Source organism: Athene cunicularia (genome assembly GCF_003259725.1).
Source record: "Athene cunicularia isolate RWA chromosome 22 unlocalized genomic scaffold, athCun1 chr22_part1, whole genome shotgun sequence".
Lineage (NCBI taxonomy): Eukaryota > Metazoa > Chordata > Aves > Strigiformes > Strigidae > Athene > Athene cunicularia.
This window is the reverse complement of record NW_020799128.1, coordinates 1,976,090-1,993,527: the sequence shown is the minus strand read 5'-3', so window position 1 is coordinate 1,993,527 and position 17,438 is coordinate 1,976,090. Positions and strand designations below refer to the sequence as shown.

The 17,438-nt window shown below is 37.9% G+C and overlaps 1 protein-coding gene across 2 annotated transcripts; it reads left to right on the top strand.

The window, feature by feature from the left end:
• Positions 1 to 27: 27 nt before the first annotated feature.
• On the top strand, positions 28 to 13,431 carry BNIP3L (BCL2 interacting protein 3 like). 2 transcript variants are annotated; one of them, XM_026863061.1, is made up of 6 exons: positions 28 to 154; positions 4,590 to 4,776; positions 6,506 to 6,578; positions 8,357 to 8,460; positions 9,225 to 9,374; positions 10,604 to 13,431. In XM_026863061.1, the coding sequence occupies exons 2-6, from the start codon at positions 4,610 to 4,612 to the stop codon at positions 10,650 to 10,652; spliced, it is 543 nt and encodes a 180-aa protein (XP_026718862.1). In that variant the 5' UTR covers positions 28 to 154; positions 4,590 to 4,609; the 3' UTR covers positions 10,653 to 13,431. The 2 variants fall into 2 exon arrangements, with proteins under 2 accessions (XP_026718862.1, XP_026718861.1); XM_026863060.1 differs by lacking the exon at positions 28 to 154 and having other exon boundaries at positions 4,558 to 4,776.
• Positions 13,432 to 17,438: the final 4,007 nt, after the last annotated feature.

The following is a 17,438-nucleotide window of genomic DNA, read 5'->3' as shown; positions in this document are numbered from 1 at the left end:
CTGCGGGGGGTTGCGGGGCCGGGCTGCTCCTGACGGGAGCGCGGGAGGCTGAGGCGGCAGCCGGCGGGGCTGAGGCGAACGGGCTCCGGGCGAGCGCAGCCGGAGGAGCGAGCTAGCGCCGGGGCTCGGTGCGAGCCGAGGAGAGCAGGAGCAGGTTTGTTTCGTGGTTAAACTGAGTTTATTCGGTGGCTGGGATTAACAGCTAAGATGGGGATACAGCAGGGTAGGGGGAGGAGCGTGACTGTGGGAATGAGTTTATTCAGTGGCTGAGTCAATACCACTGACGTGAGCTATTTTCCTCTATATCCGGCATCTATGTCAGCTGCTCTGCTGCATCCTTTTGTTCCTAGGATAACACTAGTAAGGCACATCGGTGGTTTTTATGTAGGCTCTCGTACTTACTTGGCAGATGCTTTTCTTTCGTTTTAAACAGCTACTTCGATCTGTGATTTCATTTGTTTCCAATTATTGAGGATACTGCTGTTGAAGAGGTGAACAAATGGCATTAATGATTAACTGTTACCTTCGTGGTTTACAATGAAGTTAAACCGACCACGAAAAATATTGGGTGGTTGATCTCCTGTAACTCAATGGGAATTGTATTAAAGAATAATAAACTATGCCCATTTCATAATACTGCTATTGTGTTATGGTAACACGACATCTTGTGATAACGATAGCAGTTTACAGCAGTGTCCACCTGAGTCAAACAGGTATTTTTAGCAAAGTATTCAGTGCTGTTACCGTACTGAAATAACAATTGAGCTGTCTTAAAGTTTGCAACATCCCTAGTGCCTAATTCGATGCTTACTTTAGAAACTGCATCTTGGATGCTTCGATATTTTAAGATTTCCTTTTTGTTTTCTGTTAATATGTTGACTTACTCTGCGGGACACATTAATCTGCTGTAAAATAGGAGCAACAAGAGATGAGTGCGCTGTAAGCCTCTGCTGGATCTGCTCATGTAGATCTTATTGCTGGATCAGCACGTAAAGGCTTAGCAAAATCAATGTGATTACTGAAGGTGGTGAGCACAAGGTATGAGAGGAAATGTTTGATAGTCTGTGCCCCGTGAACAAAACAAATGCAACCAATCAGCTCCATGTAGGCTTAGTGCTGCTTTCAGATGTTCAGCCTCTCCACAATGCTTTGGTGTTATAGGTACATTTTCTGCCATTATATAAGCTTTTCAGTGAACCTTTTCAGGCTAATGAGCTTAGACACTTATTCATTTTGTTCTGTATGTCAGTTGTGCATGTTTAGGGCCTTTCATTCAAAGATCCCTTAGCACTTGAATCGAAGGTCAGAAGACCTGGGAATAAAACTAGTAACTGAACTTAGGCTTTGTCGGGTTCACAAAAAAAGGCTTGCTTGTTCTGGGAATTCTAGATGCTTCCTATATTTTAATTATTATAAAGCTCTGTTACATATTGACAAAAAGAAGGAATCCTACTTTAGGCAGGAACCTATCTAGCTCTGTCATGGAAAATCTGCTTAATAATTACCATTATGGGAATCTGAACAGCTTTCTTTTCTTCTATCTCTCTTTTTTTTTTTCCCTTTGGTTAATAATGTACTTCTATTTCTTAGTTTATTCAAGTTGACCATGGCTCACATTTCTTGTGGGCTACTAGTCTGGAGTATTTTCGTATCCATAAAATGTATATATGTATATAATTTAAATATTGTCCTTGATCTCCCACCCACCCAAGTGAAATCACAGAGTGAATAGACACAGTGAGACCCCCTCTTCCTCCACACGTTTAGCTGCTGTTGTTTAAGCAGTCCACCAGTTATGGAAAAACATGTCATTAAAGTCAGTGTATATCAGTTCGTAGTGAAATAATTAGCTTTAAAGCATGGCCAAAATTCAGACAATTTTGGAGAAAAATAACATTCATAGAAACAGTTGTGGCTTGTTGTTTTTTCTCCCCAAAGTGTGTGTTATGTGATTTGTGAAGGGAGGAGAATTGTACTGTATTTCTAAATTCTACCACTCTTAATTCTACAATATTTCATATTTTAGTGTTAATTAGAAATATGCTGAAATGAAAAGTTGTCACTCATGTGGGTGATTAATGTAACTTCATTTTGAAGAAGGCTTGGGGCAAAAAGTAGTCCCTATTACTTGGGCAGTTTATTCTCAAAATATATTCCTGTGCATCTTTTTAAAGAAGCAGAGACTGATGTCCCTCTAATCAGGCTTTGAAACTGCTAGGGCTTTTTGGCTCCCTCTCCCAAACCGGTTGTGACTGCCAGTGGGAGTAGGTAGCATGTTTTAGCTTGATGTCAGATTACGCTTCCTTGAACGTATTTCGACTCATTAAAAGTGAGGTCAGATGGAGAACGTGCTGCTTGCCATGTAAACTACTGCTCGACTTGTTGGGACTCTTTACTCACAGTTTAATCTGGGTGTTGTTCTTAGTATGACCACGACACGTTTAGATAAACGGCAAGTTTTGTCAATTCAGGAGAAATGTTAATAAACATTTTATTTGTGCATAATCTCAAGTGCTGCGGGGGTGTGTTTAGTAGATGTATACTAGAGCAACCAGTTCTGACCATCTTCTGCTGGGCTTTGCTCTGCCTGTGCTTGGTGTCAAGAGGAAGACATCCCTTGCACCTTTGCCCTCTGTCCTTTTCACATTGTCTGTCTCTCACAGCTGATTTTATAACAGGTGTCCTTGCAGATCCTGAGCATTCTAAGTCTCCCAGTAGATGCTCTCTACTCCTGATGGTTTTTGGGAAAGGTGTAGCTTTCTGGCCTAACTGTCTTCTAACTGCAGTTGCCACATGTTTTTCTGCAGGTGTGGCCTCTTGCTGCGAAGGCGTTGCTACACAGCAAATCTACCTTCCTGATGTTGTTCTTACAGTGTGGCCTTTTTTATTTTGAAATTTAGACACCAGCAACCATCATAAATCTGAAGTAATACAGTCTCTGTGTCTCATGCTGACTAGTCTGAGCAAAGGCTGCCTTTTCCCAGTTAACACTTCATTATCTCTAAAGCCCAGTGTGTAGTACAGAGTTGGTGTACACTGTGTGATTGTGCACAAGAGCTCTGTGCACACCCTACATTCCTTGTTTGTGAATACAGCTTGGGGAAACCAAACTGTAAACCACCAGGACTCTTAAGAGTATGATGCTTCCACGGTCGTCAGTATAATGGTATAGTTAATAATCGGTACTAGGGATAAACTCAGTTTCAGCTTCACAAAATCAAGTTGAACATAGGTGAGTGACTTAGGACATGCATCCCTTCCCGTGTCACTGATACAGTTTACAGAGCCAAAACTTTGTTATAAAAAATAAGTGCAGACACTCTTAAGGCGCATTTCAGAAGTGAAGAAATCAGTGTTAAAATTTAGAACCTGTACAAATAATGTTTAAAAAGTAGGTTTAGCTTTTTTGTATTTTTATCTTTCTTTTCTTTCTTGAGTATTTTTACCTCAGTGGTGAAGATGTCAAGTCTTTAAAAAATGAAAAATCAACCAAACACAGACCCCTTGAAAGCACTCACCTTGAGCTGGCATAAATTAAATTACACAGGACTTGTGATGACATAATATACACGTGTGAAATCATTATCTGACTGATAATGGGAAATATTGTTGCATTGAAAACAGTCTGCTTTTGACAAATTGGAGATCTTTGCCTCCATGATCATGTCTAATAAAGTGGCTGTATGGTCAAATGATTCTTGTTATATGCCTTAATGAGAAGTTAGGAATTGCAGTTGGATAGGGAACGTATCTAAATATTTGGAACAGATAGAGCAGAAGTCTATTCTATCTTTACCCCCCAGGACATCACATGGTGTGTTAATGAATTAAAAATATTTCCAAAACCTGTTTGTTTCCAGTTGAAACATGGCACTAACGAACATACTGGGTTTGCATTTAATTAATCTGCACACCAAATACAAGCGAAGACATTTAAAGCAAAAATCCTCCAGCTTCTGGGGTTTGAACTGTGGTACGAGGCGCTCAGGTTATGGTAGGACAGGAGAGGTAGCAGTGAGTGGGAGATGTTTGTTAGACAGCCGGGGCAAAGGAAATCAGATGAGGCCTGAGAATGGCAGCCTGCCTGATGTATGTAAAAATTAGGGTTTGATTCAGGTCCTGTGGAAGTGGAGGGAAGAAGGAGAATATAGAATCGCAGATGGGGGTGTTGTATAGTAAAGGGCTGGGGATGAAAATTTTGTTTCGAAAAGGAATGTAGAAGCAGAGCAGGGAAGCAGGTGACTAGTGTAATTGAGTGATACGTAGATAATTGAAGCTTTAAACTGCAGAGAAATGTGGCCTATTAAAATATTAATAGTTGAGAAGAGAGGGGACATTTTATTTGACTAGCTCTGTCCATAGGTAGGTAGCAACAAAACGTAACTTTTTAGGGGTGTTTTTGTTGACGAAAGAGGAAGAAACAGGTCAGACTTGTCTACAGTGCATGTTTATGAGCTTTCTCCCAGCAGCAGTGTATGTTATCTGAATTCACCATATTCATACTTTTTTTTCCTGTGTGTAATTGATAAACTTAAGATGGGTTTTAGTTCCGCTGCTTTTAATGAAATGACATCTGCCTGACCCAACAGGTTCCTGGGTGGAGTTACAGATGAACGGCAACGGCAATAGCAACGATAATGGCAATGGGAAAAACGGAGGTCTGGAACACGTCCCTTCATCATCCTCCATCCACAATGGAGACATGGAAAAAATTCTCCTGGACGCCCAACATGAATCAGGACAGAGCAGTTCAAGAGGTAGTTCCCACTGTGACAGGTGAGGAAATGTTTGCTGTCCTTCATGCAAATCATTGCAGTTTTTATCCTGTAGGTGCTAGTGGAGGGGGTAAAGCTTTTTTCTCAGGATTAAGTTTGTTATGCTCCAATATTTGGAGTACTTACTGGATCTTGGTTACTGGCTACCAAATAATACATCTGACTCGAAAAATATATCAGAAAGCTAAGGAATCCAGGAGTGGGAAAGTCACATCAACACCACAGTTGAAATTCACATTGTCATAAATCACATATGGTATAAAAATATCTTAATTTTACTGACTCAATAATAATGTTATGTACTTGTGCTTTATATTTAGTCAAGCATAATAAAATATATCACTGGACTTAACAGAAAAAAAAGATTCTCAGAATTTGTACATCTTGGTTTTAGTATTCTACTTTTTTCCTTGTGAAGGCAAAATATTTCTTACCTAATAATATAACCCTTCGAGGCACAAGTGAGCATTGGGATATTCTTATGTGTTCATTACACCTTTTTTCTAGGAAGTTTTGGGGCAGTTTTGGAAATCCTTGAGCAGTTTCCATATATAATTTTAGCTGTCCTGCTCGTTCTTCCTTTGGTTTTCCTGGGTGAATGTTGTCTAACTGTCGTATCTACTGCGGAACTTATATAAGTGGTTGATCAGATATAAAAGCTATTTAAAATTAGTTAGCCCTGATTTAATTACTGAATGTAATAGACTGAAAATAATCCACACGAACATTTCAAACAGAGTGGTTACGTTTATAGAAAATAAAAGTTTATTACATCTATGTTGCTAAGAAACTAGCTATCAGTAGGTTAGTACTTTACAGTCCAACCAGGAGTGTTTGCTAGATGATGGTTGTATCGTCTCTTCTACTAGCATAAGTATTTTTCAGTCATTACCCATGTTTTAAGTCAATGAAGACAGAATCCTCTTTTTTTTCTTTTCCAACTTTAATTTTCCACTTGTTAACTGTTTGATAATTCTTTTCCCCTTTTGACAGTTGAAGTAACATACAAGAAAGGGGAGGTACTTTGGTATTTTGCATTCTTTTCTAAAAGTTCTAAACAGTAAGTCTCTCTTAAATGTGGTGTATTGGGTTCTATTTGGGTATTTCTAAAATACACTTTTTTCACGAAAGCTTAAGTCAGGTTAAAGATACAGACCTTCTAATAAGAGGCCTGCGTTGGTGCATCATACAGCACTTGTACTGTTCCTGACTTAAATTCTCCAGCGTTTCTTTGGTTGAGGTGTGATAATTAATTTCTAAAGTAGAATGCCAAATTTCTAACACTCAAAATGAGACTAACAAGGGGAATGCGTATTCTTGCCGAACGCTGAAAGGTGTTTTGATGTGTGATGTTTCTGCTTGTAACGCTGCAAAAAGAGCTGTAATTCACAGTATTGGCAGTGGTATCTAAAAGGAAGAGGAGATCTGCATCTTTTGTGTAGCAGTTGAAATTTTGGGCAGTGCTTTCTTTGCTTCAGTGGAAGGATGGTCAACCCTGTTGAGAAAGGTAGGATTATAAATGGTGAAAAAAACCTGAAAGGATGAGGGGTTTTGGAAGACTTTCTAATGTTGATATTTGTGATCTGAAAGGTGGTGTGGTCTGTAATGCATCTGAATAGCATGCAGGAGTGCATGTGGAAATGATTCAGCTGAGATGCTATTTGCACTGATTCTCTGGGTGACAGAGTGTGGTATGACAAAATGACATAATGAACTCAATTTTTCTTTAGCCCTTCACCTCAAGAAGATGGACAGATAACTTTTGATGTGGAAATGCACACAAGTAAAGACAGTAGTTCTCAGGTATTTTCTTCATTAACCTTTAAAATACATCAACTTTAAAAAAAATATTTTAAAGTTGTGGCTATTGTATATAGTTCATATATTTACGTAGATCATTATTGGGAGTACTCGAGGGGTAGAGCAAGACCTCTGTCATGTCAAAAGATCTAAAATGTTGTGTATTTTGTGTGTCCAAAAAAGTGCATTAAACTACTGCTTTCTAGCAATTCTTTTTCATTCTGAGATGGTAAACTTGGCTGTTAGCTGCAGTACAAGCAAATAATTATGTAAACCTTATTTATTCAAAATTCAGAACTGTCCCTTAGTCATTTGGGTGTCTGTTTACTTGTCTTGTACTTTGTTCTTGCAGGCTTTTACTCAGTCTTTTTTATTAGAACTTTATATAGTACTTGCCTGTAAATAGGTATAATATGTAATTTTTGTGCACTCAAGCTTGTCAGTTTAACTAAACTGTATTTTTCTTTTAAGGGGTTGTTTTCAGAATAAAATTTTATTAAATTAAAACACATCCCAGAATAATTATTTTTAACAACGAGGCAGGATTAGTAAACTTTGTTTAGGCTTACGTTCTGTATTAACTGAAATTTAACTCGCAGAGATGAATAGTTTAGGAGTGAGGGGAGAGACGAGGCTTCATCTGTTAACTCTGAGAAATGCCCTGTTTATATTATTGCCATATTATTGTTTAACACTGCTTGCACCTCGTGTGTCAGACTTGTTTTGTTTTTGAAATGTTTATGTTTCTGCACAAGATTTCAGGGTGTTCATTGCTCTACAGATAGTCAGCTCACATGATAGTGAGTAATCTCCATAATACACACTGAGAGGAGATTAATGCTGAACTCTTAGTTTGATCATTTAATAGAATTTGCTGTCTTCAGCAGTATAAATAAAAAAACATTCCTGGAAGAATGAAACCTTGCATTTAATTTTGTCAAAGACCTGGCCGAACAGTAGGACTGTTGCAGCTCTGCCCTGTAGAGCCAGAACGATCTGAAGTTGTTGGTTGGGTCTGCCATCTCACTTTTGTGACTGTCATATTTGATTACTTCTGGGTTTGATATCGTTCCTACTTGAATCCTCATAAGTATTTTATCTTGTTTTACTGAGGGTCACTCGTGAAATTTTTTTTAATCCTAAGGAGGAGTTTGTACCAAAGTCACTGGCATTTTCTAGTCTTCCTAATTAATTTTTTTTCCCATATGGTAACATCAGCATTTAATGACGTAATGTTAAATCATTGGATCAAGACAATTGTAGTGATGCTTGCCTCTCCCTGCTGCATCTGGGATGTACCCAGTAGAAGCTGCTGGTTGCAAGTACCGTAAATTATAAATGACTAATAAGACCTTTAAAAAAGTAAAAATAGTGGTTTTGAAGCCTTTTAATTTGGCTGTCTTTCCATGCTTTAAGGTGAATGCCACCAACCTAAAGGTTTTGCCATTTGTAAAAACTTGGTTTAGTATTTTTTTTGCATAATGCTGATTTACATTTAGGATTAAAATAATCCTTTTTTGTTTGTTTAAAAAAAAACCCAAACAACAACTTGCAATGATGTGGAAGTCCTGGATGTAGTAATAAAATTGTGTACTGACTTCTGCAGATCCTCCTGTTAGCATAATAAAATCTCTTTCAAATAATTAGGAGTCCAGGAACACTTGCTCGTTTATCAGGTGTCACCATTTGGTGCTTATTTTGCCACTGTTGTTGTTCTTGATTTGACACCATGAGGAGGAGCTAATTGAGTGTTATAAGGCTTGTCCCATGTATATTTTCAGTCTGAAGAAGAAGCAGTAGAAGGAGAGAAAGAGTTGGAAGTCTTGAAGAAAAGTGCTGACTGGGTGTCAGACTGGTCAAGTAGGCCTGAAAACATTCCTCCCAAGTGAGTTAAACTTTTTTTTTTAAAATGAATATTCTTTTATGTGAAGGAGAGAAGAATCATAAATCACAATTGCATGGAACTTACTCTGGCTCTCCAAGTAAGATCATCTTAGAAAAAGATAGATTTGTTTGAAAATCTCATTAGCAACAGAATTACCTTTTTATTGAAAGTAATATATAAATCCACAGCAAGCTGATTACAAGGTTTCTTGACAAAATTATAATTCTTGGGAGAGCTGGGTACTTGGAGCTGGGATTCATGGGATTTAGTTTTGGCTTATTGAATGGAATAGTGTTGAGCAAGTCTCTTAAATTCTCTGTACCTTTTTTTCTTTCTATGTAAAATATGTAATGTTCATCCACGGAAGGGGAAACGTTGAGATCCTTGAATGCAAAGCATTTTTCTTAAAATAGAAGATGCTGTCTAAATCTGGCAGACTTCTGTATCTCTGTTTGGAACAAAAAATGAGGCTCTTGCTAACAAATCACATCCTGAAATTCCCTCTCTCGGACCTACCTCTCTCTTCAGCTACTGCTCCCTTTGTCTCTATACTGTCTGTGTAAGTGGTCTCTCCACAATACCTCCTATTATTCTCTTTGATTCCTTACTGTGTGTAAGGGATCTCTTGCTTTGATCTCTAGCTCTTTGTACTTAAAAAAAAAAAAAATGTTCCTACAGAGATCTGTGCATTTGTGTGTGGAAAAGAAAAAAAAGAAAAAAAAAAAACCTTGTTGAATTTTTCCCCCCTCCCCCTCTTCTTTCAGGGAATTTCATTTCAGACATCCTAAACGTTCAGTGTCTTTAAGTATGAGAAAAAGTGGAGCAATGAAAAAAGGTGGCATTTTCTCTGCAGAATTTCTTAAGGTTTTCATTCCATCTCTGTTCATATCTCATGTTTTGGCTTTGGGACTAGGGTAAGTATTAACCTAATTCTCACTTCAACTTTTGCATCTGGCTTTGCTTTTCCACTTGTATGTCAGGTACCTGCTGACAAAAGGGCTTTATCTAGAATAACTAGAGTATTGTTGCACCTTGCTCAAGATAGACTTGGTGCGCTTTTCAAAATGCAGGAAAACTTTGCAGCAATTGAAACTTTTCAGCCACTAATCTGCTTTATTTCTAGATTAGGTCAAGTTTCTTATATTGAAAATGCATGGTTTATCATGAATTTGCGAATAACCTTTGAAGTTATAACGTGTTCAGTTTGATTATCCACACCTGCTTTAACGCTTCAGGTTATAACGTAGGGAAAGTAAGAACAGAATGGGTGGAAAACTGCTGTAACTTTTACTGACCATTTCAAAAACACATTGTACGAATAATGATGCTGGAGTTCTGTGTGTATGGCACATACTCTGTAATTTTCAGTGTCTAATGCTGCAGTTGGTGTGGTATTACTGAGTCAAGGTTTGAATACTTAAGATACGTGAAATACTGGACGTGTCCTGCAAGATCAGCTACAGCTCTGCTCAGCAGTATTTTCATTGCCTGTGTAATCCAACATAATCGCTCATCTTGCTTAAGTCTTTATGTTTTGTTTATCCATCTTATGTTCTTCTGTGATGGGGACAAAGACATGTACTCAAAATACGTTCTCATTAAGCTTCCCACTTGTTTCTGAGCGTGTAGTTCAAGTGCTCTTTAAATTCTTGTAAACTATCAAATAAATTAGGAGGATAGAACATGCTGTAAGATATAGCAAAGTGCTTATTTCTGCGATGAATTAAACTTTGCCTGGGTTTATTTGTTAGAGGTCAGCGTTTGTACAGTGTTTTAAAGCCTCCCTTTATAGGCAGTGCTTCCTTTGTTTTACTGTAATAATCTGTGAGTGTTGCTCGGCTGTTCAGGAGCCCCCGTGTCAGGTACTCTACAAACAACACACAAACTTTTGGACTGGGGTTTTCAAATGAGCTTTGGACTGGAGGAAACTCACTTTTACTGAACGTTGATAGCATCGGTCCTTCTAGGCTCATCTGAAAATCTTGCTCTTTAAGTAATGTTATAGGAAAGAAGTCAAGTCCTTGGAAGAATCTCATCAGACATACTTGACAGACAAATTAGAATAGCTGAGTGTGTAAGGACTGTTTGGAAAGCGGGAAGTATTTCTGTGAAATACGATATGCCTTTATACTTTTTATTTCAGCATCTACATTGGAAAACGACTGACCACACCTTCAGCCAGCACTTATTGAAAGATGTGGAGTGCAAAACCTGGGAATCCACGTGACCTGTGAAGGTGTTACTGTCTCATTTAGTACATTTGACTTGAGACCATTTTAAGCATGACCCTGACTTCACCCTTTCCTTACATATCCAGGTTTTTGCTAACTCTGGAATTCAGTATTGTGTTGGAACTCTGTTGAGGTGTTTCGCTATCCACATTCTTTCCCTCTCTTCTCCCATTCCCCTGCCTCTTGGCCTGCAAGACACGTCAGAGTTGCTGAACGGAGTTTACAACTGTCTATATGTTGCAAGGGCTTCTCTCAATGCAAAATGCCACCAGCAAGTTTTAATTTTTTCAGTGATGCTGTTGCCTCCTTAGTGCAACCTGACTTAAAATTGCAGTTGTGCATGGTATAAATGTTGACTGTGTTATGGTGATAAAATTAACAGTCTCTTTGGAAGAAAATTACTGATTAGAGTGAAAATGAATTTTTCTTTTGAAAAACAAGCTGGTTGTGAAATAAAGTAAGAAATCACTGGCAATAAAAAAAGAGTTTAAATCAGCTTTTGGGGGAATTTACTTGGCCCCTTGTATTGGCTAACACCATTTGATTTGCAGGAGGCAAAGACTGCAGAAATTTTAAAGCAGGATAACTAAATCCATCAGCATATTTTAATATTAGGTAATTGTTGTAATCTTGTCTTTTCTATTGAAGTCAACTCCTTATTCCTTGTAGGAAAACCTGTCCGATGCCTAGAAAATGTTAGAAAAATTGCATTGTTTGCATGTGAAGAAGCTTTTCTTTTCCTTACCTGTTTTCTTAAGGGAAAATTTTAAATGTGAAATTTTTCCTTTTAAAAGTAGTTTTAAATTAAGGAAAAACCCAACAGCAGTAGGTGTAGTTAGACCCTGTATAAAAGGATATGATTCTGTTTGTTGTGGAACCATTTACAATTATGATGATATGGCAGTTTCAGAAAGTAAAGCATTTGACCTTGTCTTTAAGGGGGACAATCTTGCAGGTGCGTAAGGATTCAGGAGTTGTAACGCTCTGAAATGTCTTCTGCAAATGAGTTTTCAATATTCCTATCTCTCATTGTTTACTGTACAATCTCCTTTTGGGGATACATGGAATCTGAAAGTCACTCGTGATGTCTCATGTTAGATAGACTTCTCACTAATGTTGTTGAACTTTTATCTTAGGGAACATTAAGCCTTGTCCTCCTTCAGTGACACTTCTTTTCAAAATGTGAAGCTTTAGTACCAAATTGTTATAAAGCGTTGGGACAGTCATGTCCTTAAATAGATTTTATTGGATTTTAGAACATGTAGCATGACTCTGAAGGATAGAATACTCTTTTTTTATATATATATGAATATATTAAAAAAAAATGATATAGACTTTAATACTAAGTATTTAGGGAACCAATGCTAATTTTAAGACTAGCAAAAATCTCATTTAAATAAAAACTTTAGTAGGCTGACTTGTAGAAAAAAATAAGAAAATATAGTCAGCCAGTTTGGAGAGAACAGCTACCTATAATTGTTTGCTTGCATCAGACTTTATAAAGTTGATTATTTGATATAGCAGTGATCGCTTCAAACAGTTGATGCATAGAAGCTAAATCCCAACTGAGGTTTGGTTTTAAAAGAACTTAGCTCCCAGGACGTAAAAAAAGTTAAGTATAAATCCACTGCTAAACTCTATTTATTTTTATTCTCTACTTCTGAATGCTGTTAGAGAATGCTTTCAGGGTGAAAGGGCAGTCTAACAAAAAAATTCTCTTGAAATCATCTGCTTTTTTTCTTCTAGCTGTGAATCCTAGTGGCACTTGAGTTGCCTACAGCTGCATATTTGTTTCAAGTGTGGCTATTGGGTTTCACCCAAAGGTGGGGGAGGTTTAGGGGAAAGTGGTGAAGGGTGTTTTAGATAGTATCAAGTACATCGTTTTACAGTCCTAGAAACTGAGGGATGGGAGAAAGGCTGAAATACTTTCAGTTCTAATTACAGCACCTTGTTTTGTATGGAAATTGGAGTAGTGGAAAAATAGATTTTTTTTTTGTTTTTATTAAGTAGGGAGTAATTTTTTCAAAAAAAAAAACAAAAACACCTTTCTAAATTAAAAGGTAATTCTTCAGAATATCTGATAAATAATATTACAAGCTTGTGGCTAGAGCATCAACACAGCTTATAATATTTGAAGGAGCCGTGAAGTAAAAATTGTGAAAACTATGGATGAGGAATGGATACATGATCACTGTAACACTTGCTATGATACAATGCAGTATTTATTGATACCCTACTATAAGCTTTGGATGAAAGTCTACAACTTCTAGTTTTACAGTGAGCAGAAACAGATTGTTGTATAATTTGAAAAGGGGTTTCAACTATTGATAGTTGAAGTTTTGTTAGGATAAATGTTGTTTAAAAAGCTTTATACCTGTTTACAGTTTTGGAAAAAAAAAAAAAAGCAGGCTTAATTTTTCTTACATTCAGTGAAAACTGGCCTAGAATATTTGTAAATAGATCAAGAAAAAAAAAATGCATAAACTCGCACATTAAAAATGCAGCAGGCTAACTTAACTGCAGCAAATGCATATTTACTTACTGTTTTAAAAACTGAAAGCTGAAGATTGTTAGAAATTCAAATTTTTTAATTGACATTTGTTGAAATATTGGAGTTAACTGAGCCAAAGTGATTATGCATTCTTCATAAATTAGTTAGCACTTTGTAACATTATATACAGTTTACATGTATAAGTTGTAGCTTATAAACATTTTGTGCCATTAAAGCTCTCACAAAACTGGTGGTCTGAAATTACTTCATGCTGCGCCTTCTCTTTTTCTTTTTTTTTTTCCTTTTTTTTACAGGACTGCTTTGTATAATGTTTCATGAAACCATTGTGTTCTGGGTTATGAACATTGAAGCTGCTGTTTACAGATTGGAATAATTTTTTGAAAGATTGCTTGGGTTTTGGGGTTTTTTTGGTGACTTGGGATCATCCGCTTCTTTTCCTGAAGCACTTAATAAAAATATTTCCACTGTCAGCATTGTATACCTGCGCCAAGTCCTCCAGCACCTTGTCAAGGAAAACTTTTAAATCAAAATAATGTAGTGGCCTATGAAATGTAAAGTAGAATTGATGAGATTTTGTATGATTGGTCAACTCTACTGTACTTACTCCTTGTATTTCTCTTCTGTTTCCTAATCCTGTTAAATTTGCAGATTAAAGAATAAGGGACATAAACCCTAATTGTTAATCTGCCTCCATATTCTTGATTCGAGAGCACTCGTTATTTCTAGGATTATCGTGGAGAGTTGTTCATTCTAGAAGTGTGACATGTCATCATTCTGATACTGTTACTGCCCTTTTTAGTTACCTAGTGATTCTTTTCCATGTTTTTAATGTAAAAATATACAGCTTTGTAATTTTTTTCAGAGTCATCGGATGGATAAAATTGTAAATCCTACTTTCAGAAAGTTTAGATGTCTGTGACTCAGAGTGAAACTTGAGCTGGGAGGTTTTCAATTGCTGTTACTGCTTTGGAGAGGAGGGCTTGGGGGGTTTTGAGCAGATTGTTTCTCTGCAGCCAACTGAGATACACACATTTATTTAGTAGGTGTTGCAGGAAAAAAAACAATCGTTGTGTGAAAGTGTAAAACTTTTTTAGTTGTCATGCAGTGTTCTGCAGAAGAGTAACTCCAAGGTCATGTTGCGCAAAGCAGCGGTGTCTTTGCACTAAGATTATTCTGGTATAAATCACATTTTGGTGGAGTTTGAGAACTGTCTTCAAGTTTCTCTTCATTCTAGAACAAGAGTGTTCAAGTAAAGACTGAAGAGAAGCGATTTATTTGCATACTTAATTGAGAGCAGCCTAGTGATAGTGCTTATTTGTTCAGCTGAGTGCAATGTGGCTGGACAAACGAGCTGCGTGGTGTCTGGCTTTCCTCTGTGATCAGCACCAAGAAGTGTGTTTCCTGTTACATGCTGGGAAAGTTACCTTCTACCTTTCCTCAACTCCAGTCCACCTAGAGATTTAGCTAAGTTTGAGACTGACAGGGGATGTTGAGTCCAACGTACACTCTGTTTTCAAACTTAACCGTATACGTATGAAAAGGTCAGGATTTCCTTTGAATTCTGTGTTTTATGAAAAAGTTCTATATAAAAATGTTATTTATACATTTGTGTGTGTGTGCATACATGTAAAAATTCTATCGACAAATGAAATCCTGGTTCTGTGCAAGTGTTTGTAGGATCTTTGCCTTGTACTTAGTTATCTGTGAAGACTCCTTTGTGCTTTGGGTCTTGAAAATGAAATAAAATGCCAGGACTCCTGAACTATGCTGTATAGTTCAATCATCACTTTAAAAACAAAACAAAAAACTAAGAAACTGGAAAAAAAAAAAAATCTCGTGCTGCATGCAGCATCCACATAAAAAAGAAAAAAGCTAAATTAATTTCTGTTTCATTGCATTACTCTTCGTGTCCTGCACTGTGTGTCAGCTTGGCTGAGCGCAGCTGACTCAGCCAGACTTGTGCTTGCAGCACTTAAAGCATGATTAGTCTTGACATTAGGGGGAGAGCGAGTGGTGGTTTTCCATCAAGGAAAGTAAACGTGACTTAACTTTTTGAGCTGCTGCCAGAAAATTGAGAGTATGGAAACTAGCATCTTCGATTTTACACTGTTTCCTAACGCTTTTCTGATAAGATTGTGGTGTTTGTTTAGAAAGTTGTCTTTTTTTTTTTCTTTTTCCCCCCATTGGTAGTTTGTTTAACTTGCAGTTTGTTGTCTAAAGACAACTCAATGAATTTTAAGGCCAGAAAATGCTGTAAGTGCTTATTCTGGTGTATATAATGAAAGGGAAGAATAGTGAGTCCTACAGCTGTTTAAGTTGTTACAGTAAAGGTATATAATTTAAGTCACAGAAGGACATAATATATCCTTGCAGAGATTTCAGTATATGGAGCTGTGCTGGACCTCCCACTTGATTCAGCTCTTACAGCCCTTAATTTACATCTTACTTTGGACTCAGGTTTAAGTTTCAGCCACTAGATGCCAAAATACCTTTCTGTGGTAAATGGAGGAGCCTTTGACTCGCAGGTGCATACTCCTCATAAAGTCTGTTTCCTAAATGACTGTTTTAATGAAAATCTCTGTATTTTATGACAAATCTTCTGGGGGAATTTTCACAGCCTTTTACTACTCATGTGTAACAGGCATCTAAATACATGCTGGGAGGCAGTTATTTATCTGTGATCAGTAGAAAAACTGTGTGTGCAGAATTTTCAGTGAAACATCCTTCTTACCCTGCCTTTCCTTAAAAAAAAAAAAAAAAAAAAAAAAAAAAAAAAAAAAAAAAGACATGAGCTTTTTGACCAAGCTGTGTGGTATTTCAAACAGAAGCTACGCTCATCATTCTGCCAAATAGTTTTGTGAGCAGGAGGAAGCAATTTGATTGTACTTCAGGTAGTGTAAAGAGCTTTTGTGGGATCGTTCTGACAGATGTGCAGCTGGAACAACATGTCTCCTCTACAGCTCACTATTGATTGAAAACCTCTTGCTTCTGCTGCCCCATTGTTCACCGTGAAGTTCATTGCTTAGATGCTTCTGTTCTCATCTTGCTTCACTGCACTCTTCCTTCCTGTGGCCTACCCAGTCTTCTCTGTCGAGTGCTCCTTCCATTTTCTGCATTTGCTTATATTTTCACGCTGTTTCTTGTTTCTAGTTAAATCACATGAGCGAGCAGACTCTCTGTGTACCTATTTCAAGAAGAGTTTCAGTTATTAAGACAAAATATTGCTTTGCTTTGTTGAGTATTTCCTGGTTCCACAGGATCTGCAGTTGCTTCAGGTGGGTATGTTGTCACTCACAGTTTCAGATCTTGCACTTGGTTAATCTGTGGTTGATCTGTGTAATTGGATCTGGTAAAGCCCAGGAGGGTTTGTGCTCCAGAGTCACTGTTTTGCTTTCACCTCAAAGGAAGTAGGTTGTAAAGAAAGTGGTCTGTCGTGTTTCTGGGTGAGAGGGTGATGTGGGCTTAATAGGCAAGCTAAATTGGGATTCATCTCCAAACTTGGAATCTTCTGGGCTTTTCTGTCTGAGAAGTCCTCCCAAAGGCCTGGAGGATGCTTTGTGACCAGTGTTCACTTCGTGGTGTTGGTTAAAACTATCACTTCCAGCTCTGAATTTCACACAGGGGAGCTTACAGAAATAAGTCGCTGTTTCTGCCAGTGTTTCGCTTGTCGTTGGAGATGAGCTAAAGAAGAAGTTACAGCTGCCAATGTTTGAACCTCAGAAAGACTAGTTAGGTGTTGGGGAGAGGATAGTGAAACGAGCAGGCACTGAGAGAAGTCCAGGGTGGCCTGGGGCTCTGCACTCTGGTCCACGATAATCCCTACCTGCACCCAGCAGCGTTAGCAAGACAGCCGAGGGCTGGCCCCGCTGTGGAAAGCGGCCTGGGACGGGGCGGCAGGGTTTGGTGTGGCCGTGCTGGGAAAGAACAGAGTGTTCCTCTTCCTGAGGTTATCAGGCAGCTCTAGTTGCAGGATTCTGCTTTTTAAAAATACAAGATCATGTTGTAAATACTGATAAGGTAGGAAAAGCCTTTCATGTCAGAGTCAACAAGAGCAAGGTGGGTACCGGAGTTGGATTTTTCAGCCTGATCTTTGCAAACTTGGAAATAAAGCCATGTAGCGCATGTGACTCTGCTATCTGGAGTTGGAGCACTGCTCGAATACTTTTGCACTGAGTGTGATGTAAAAATCTATTTGTACTTAGGCTGAGTTAGTTGGGTTTAAAGTTGTGTACCTA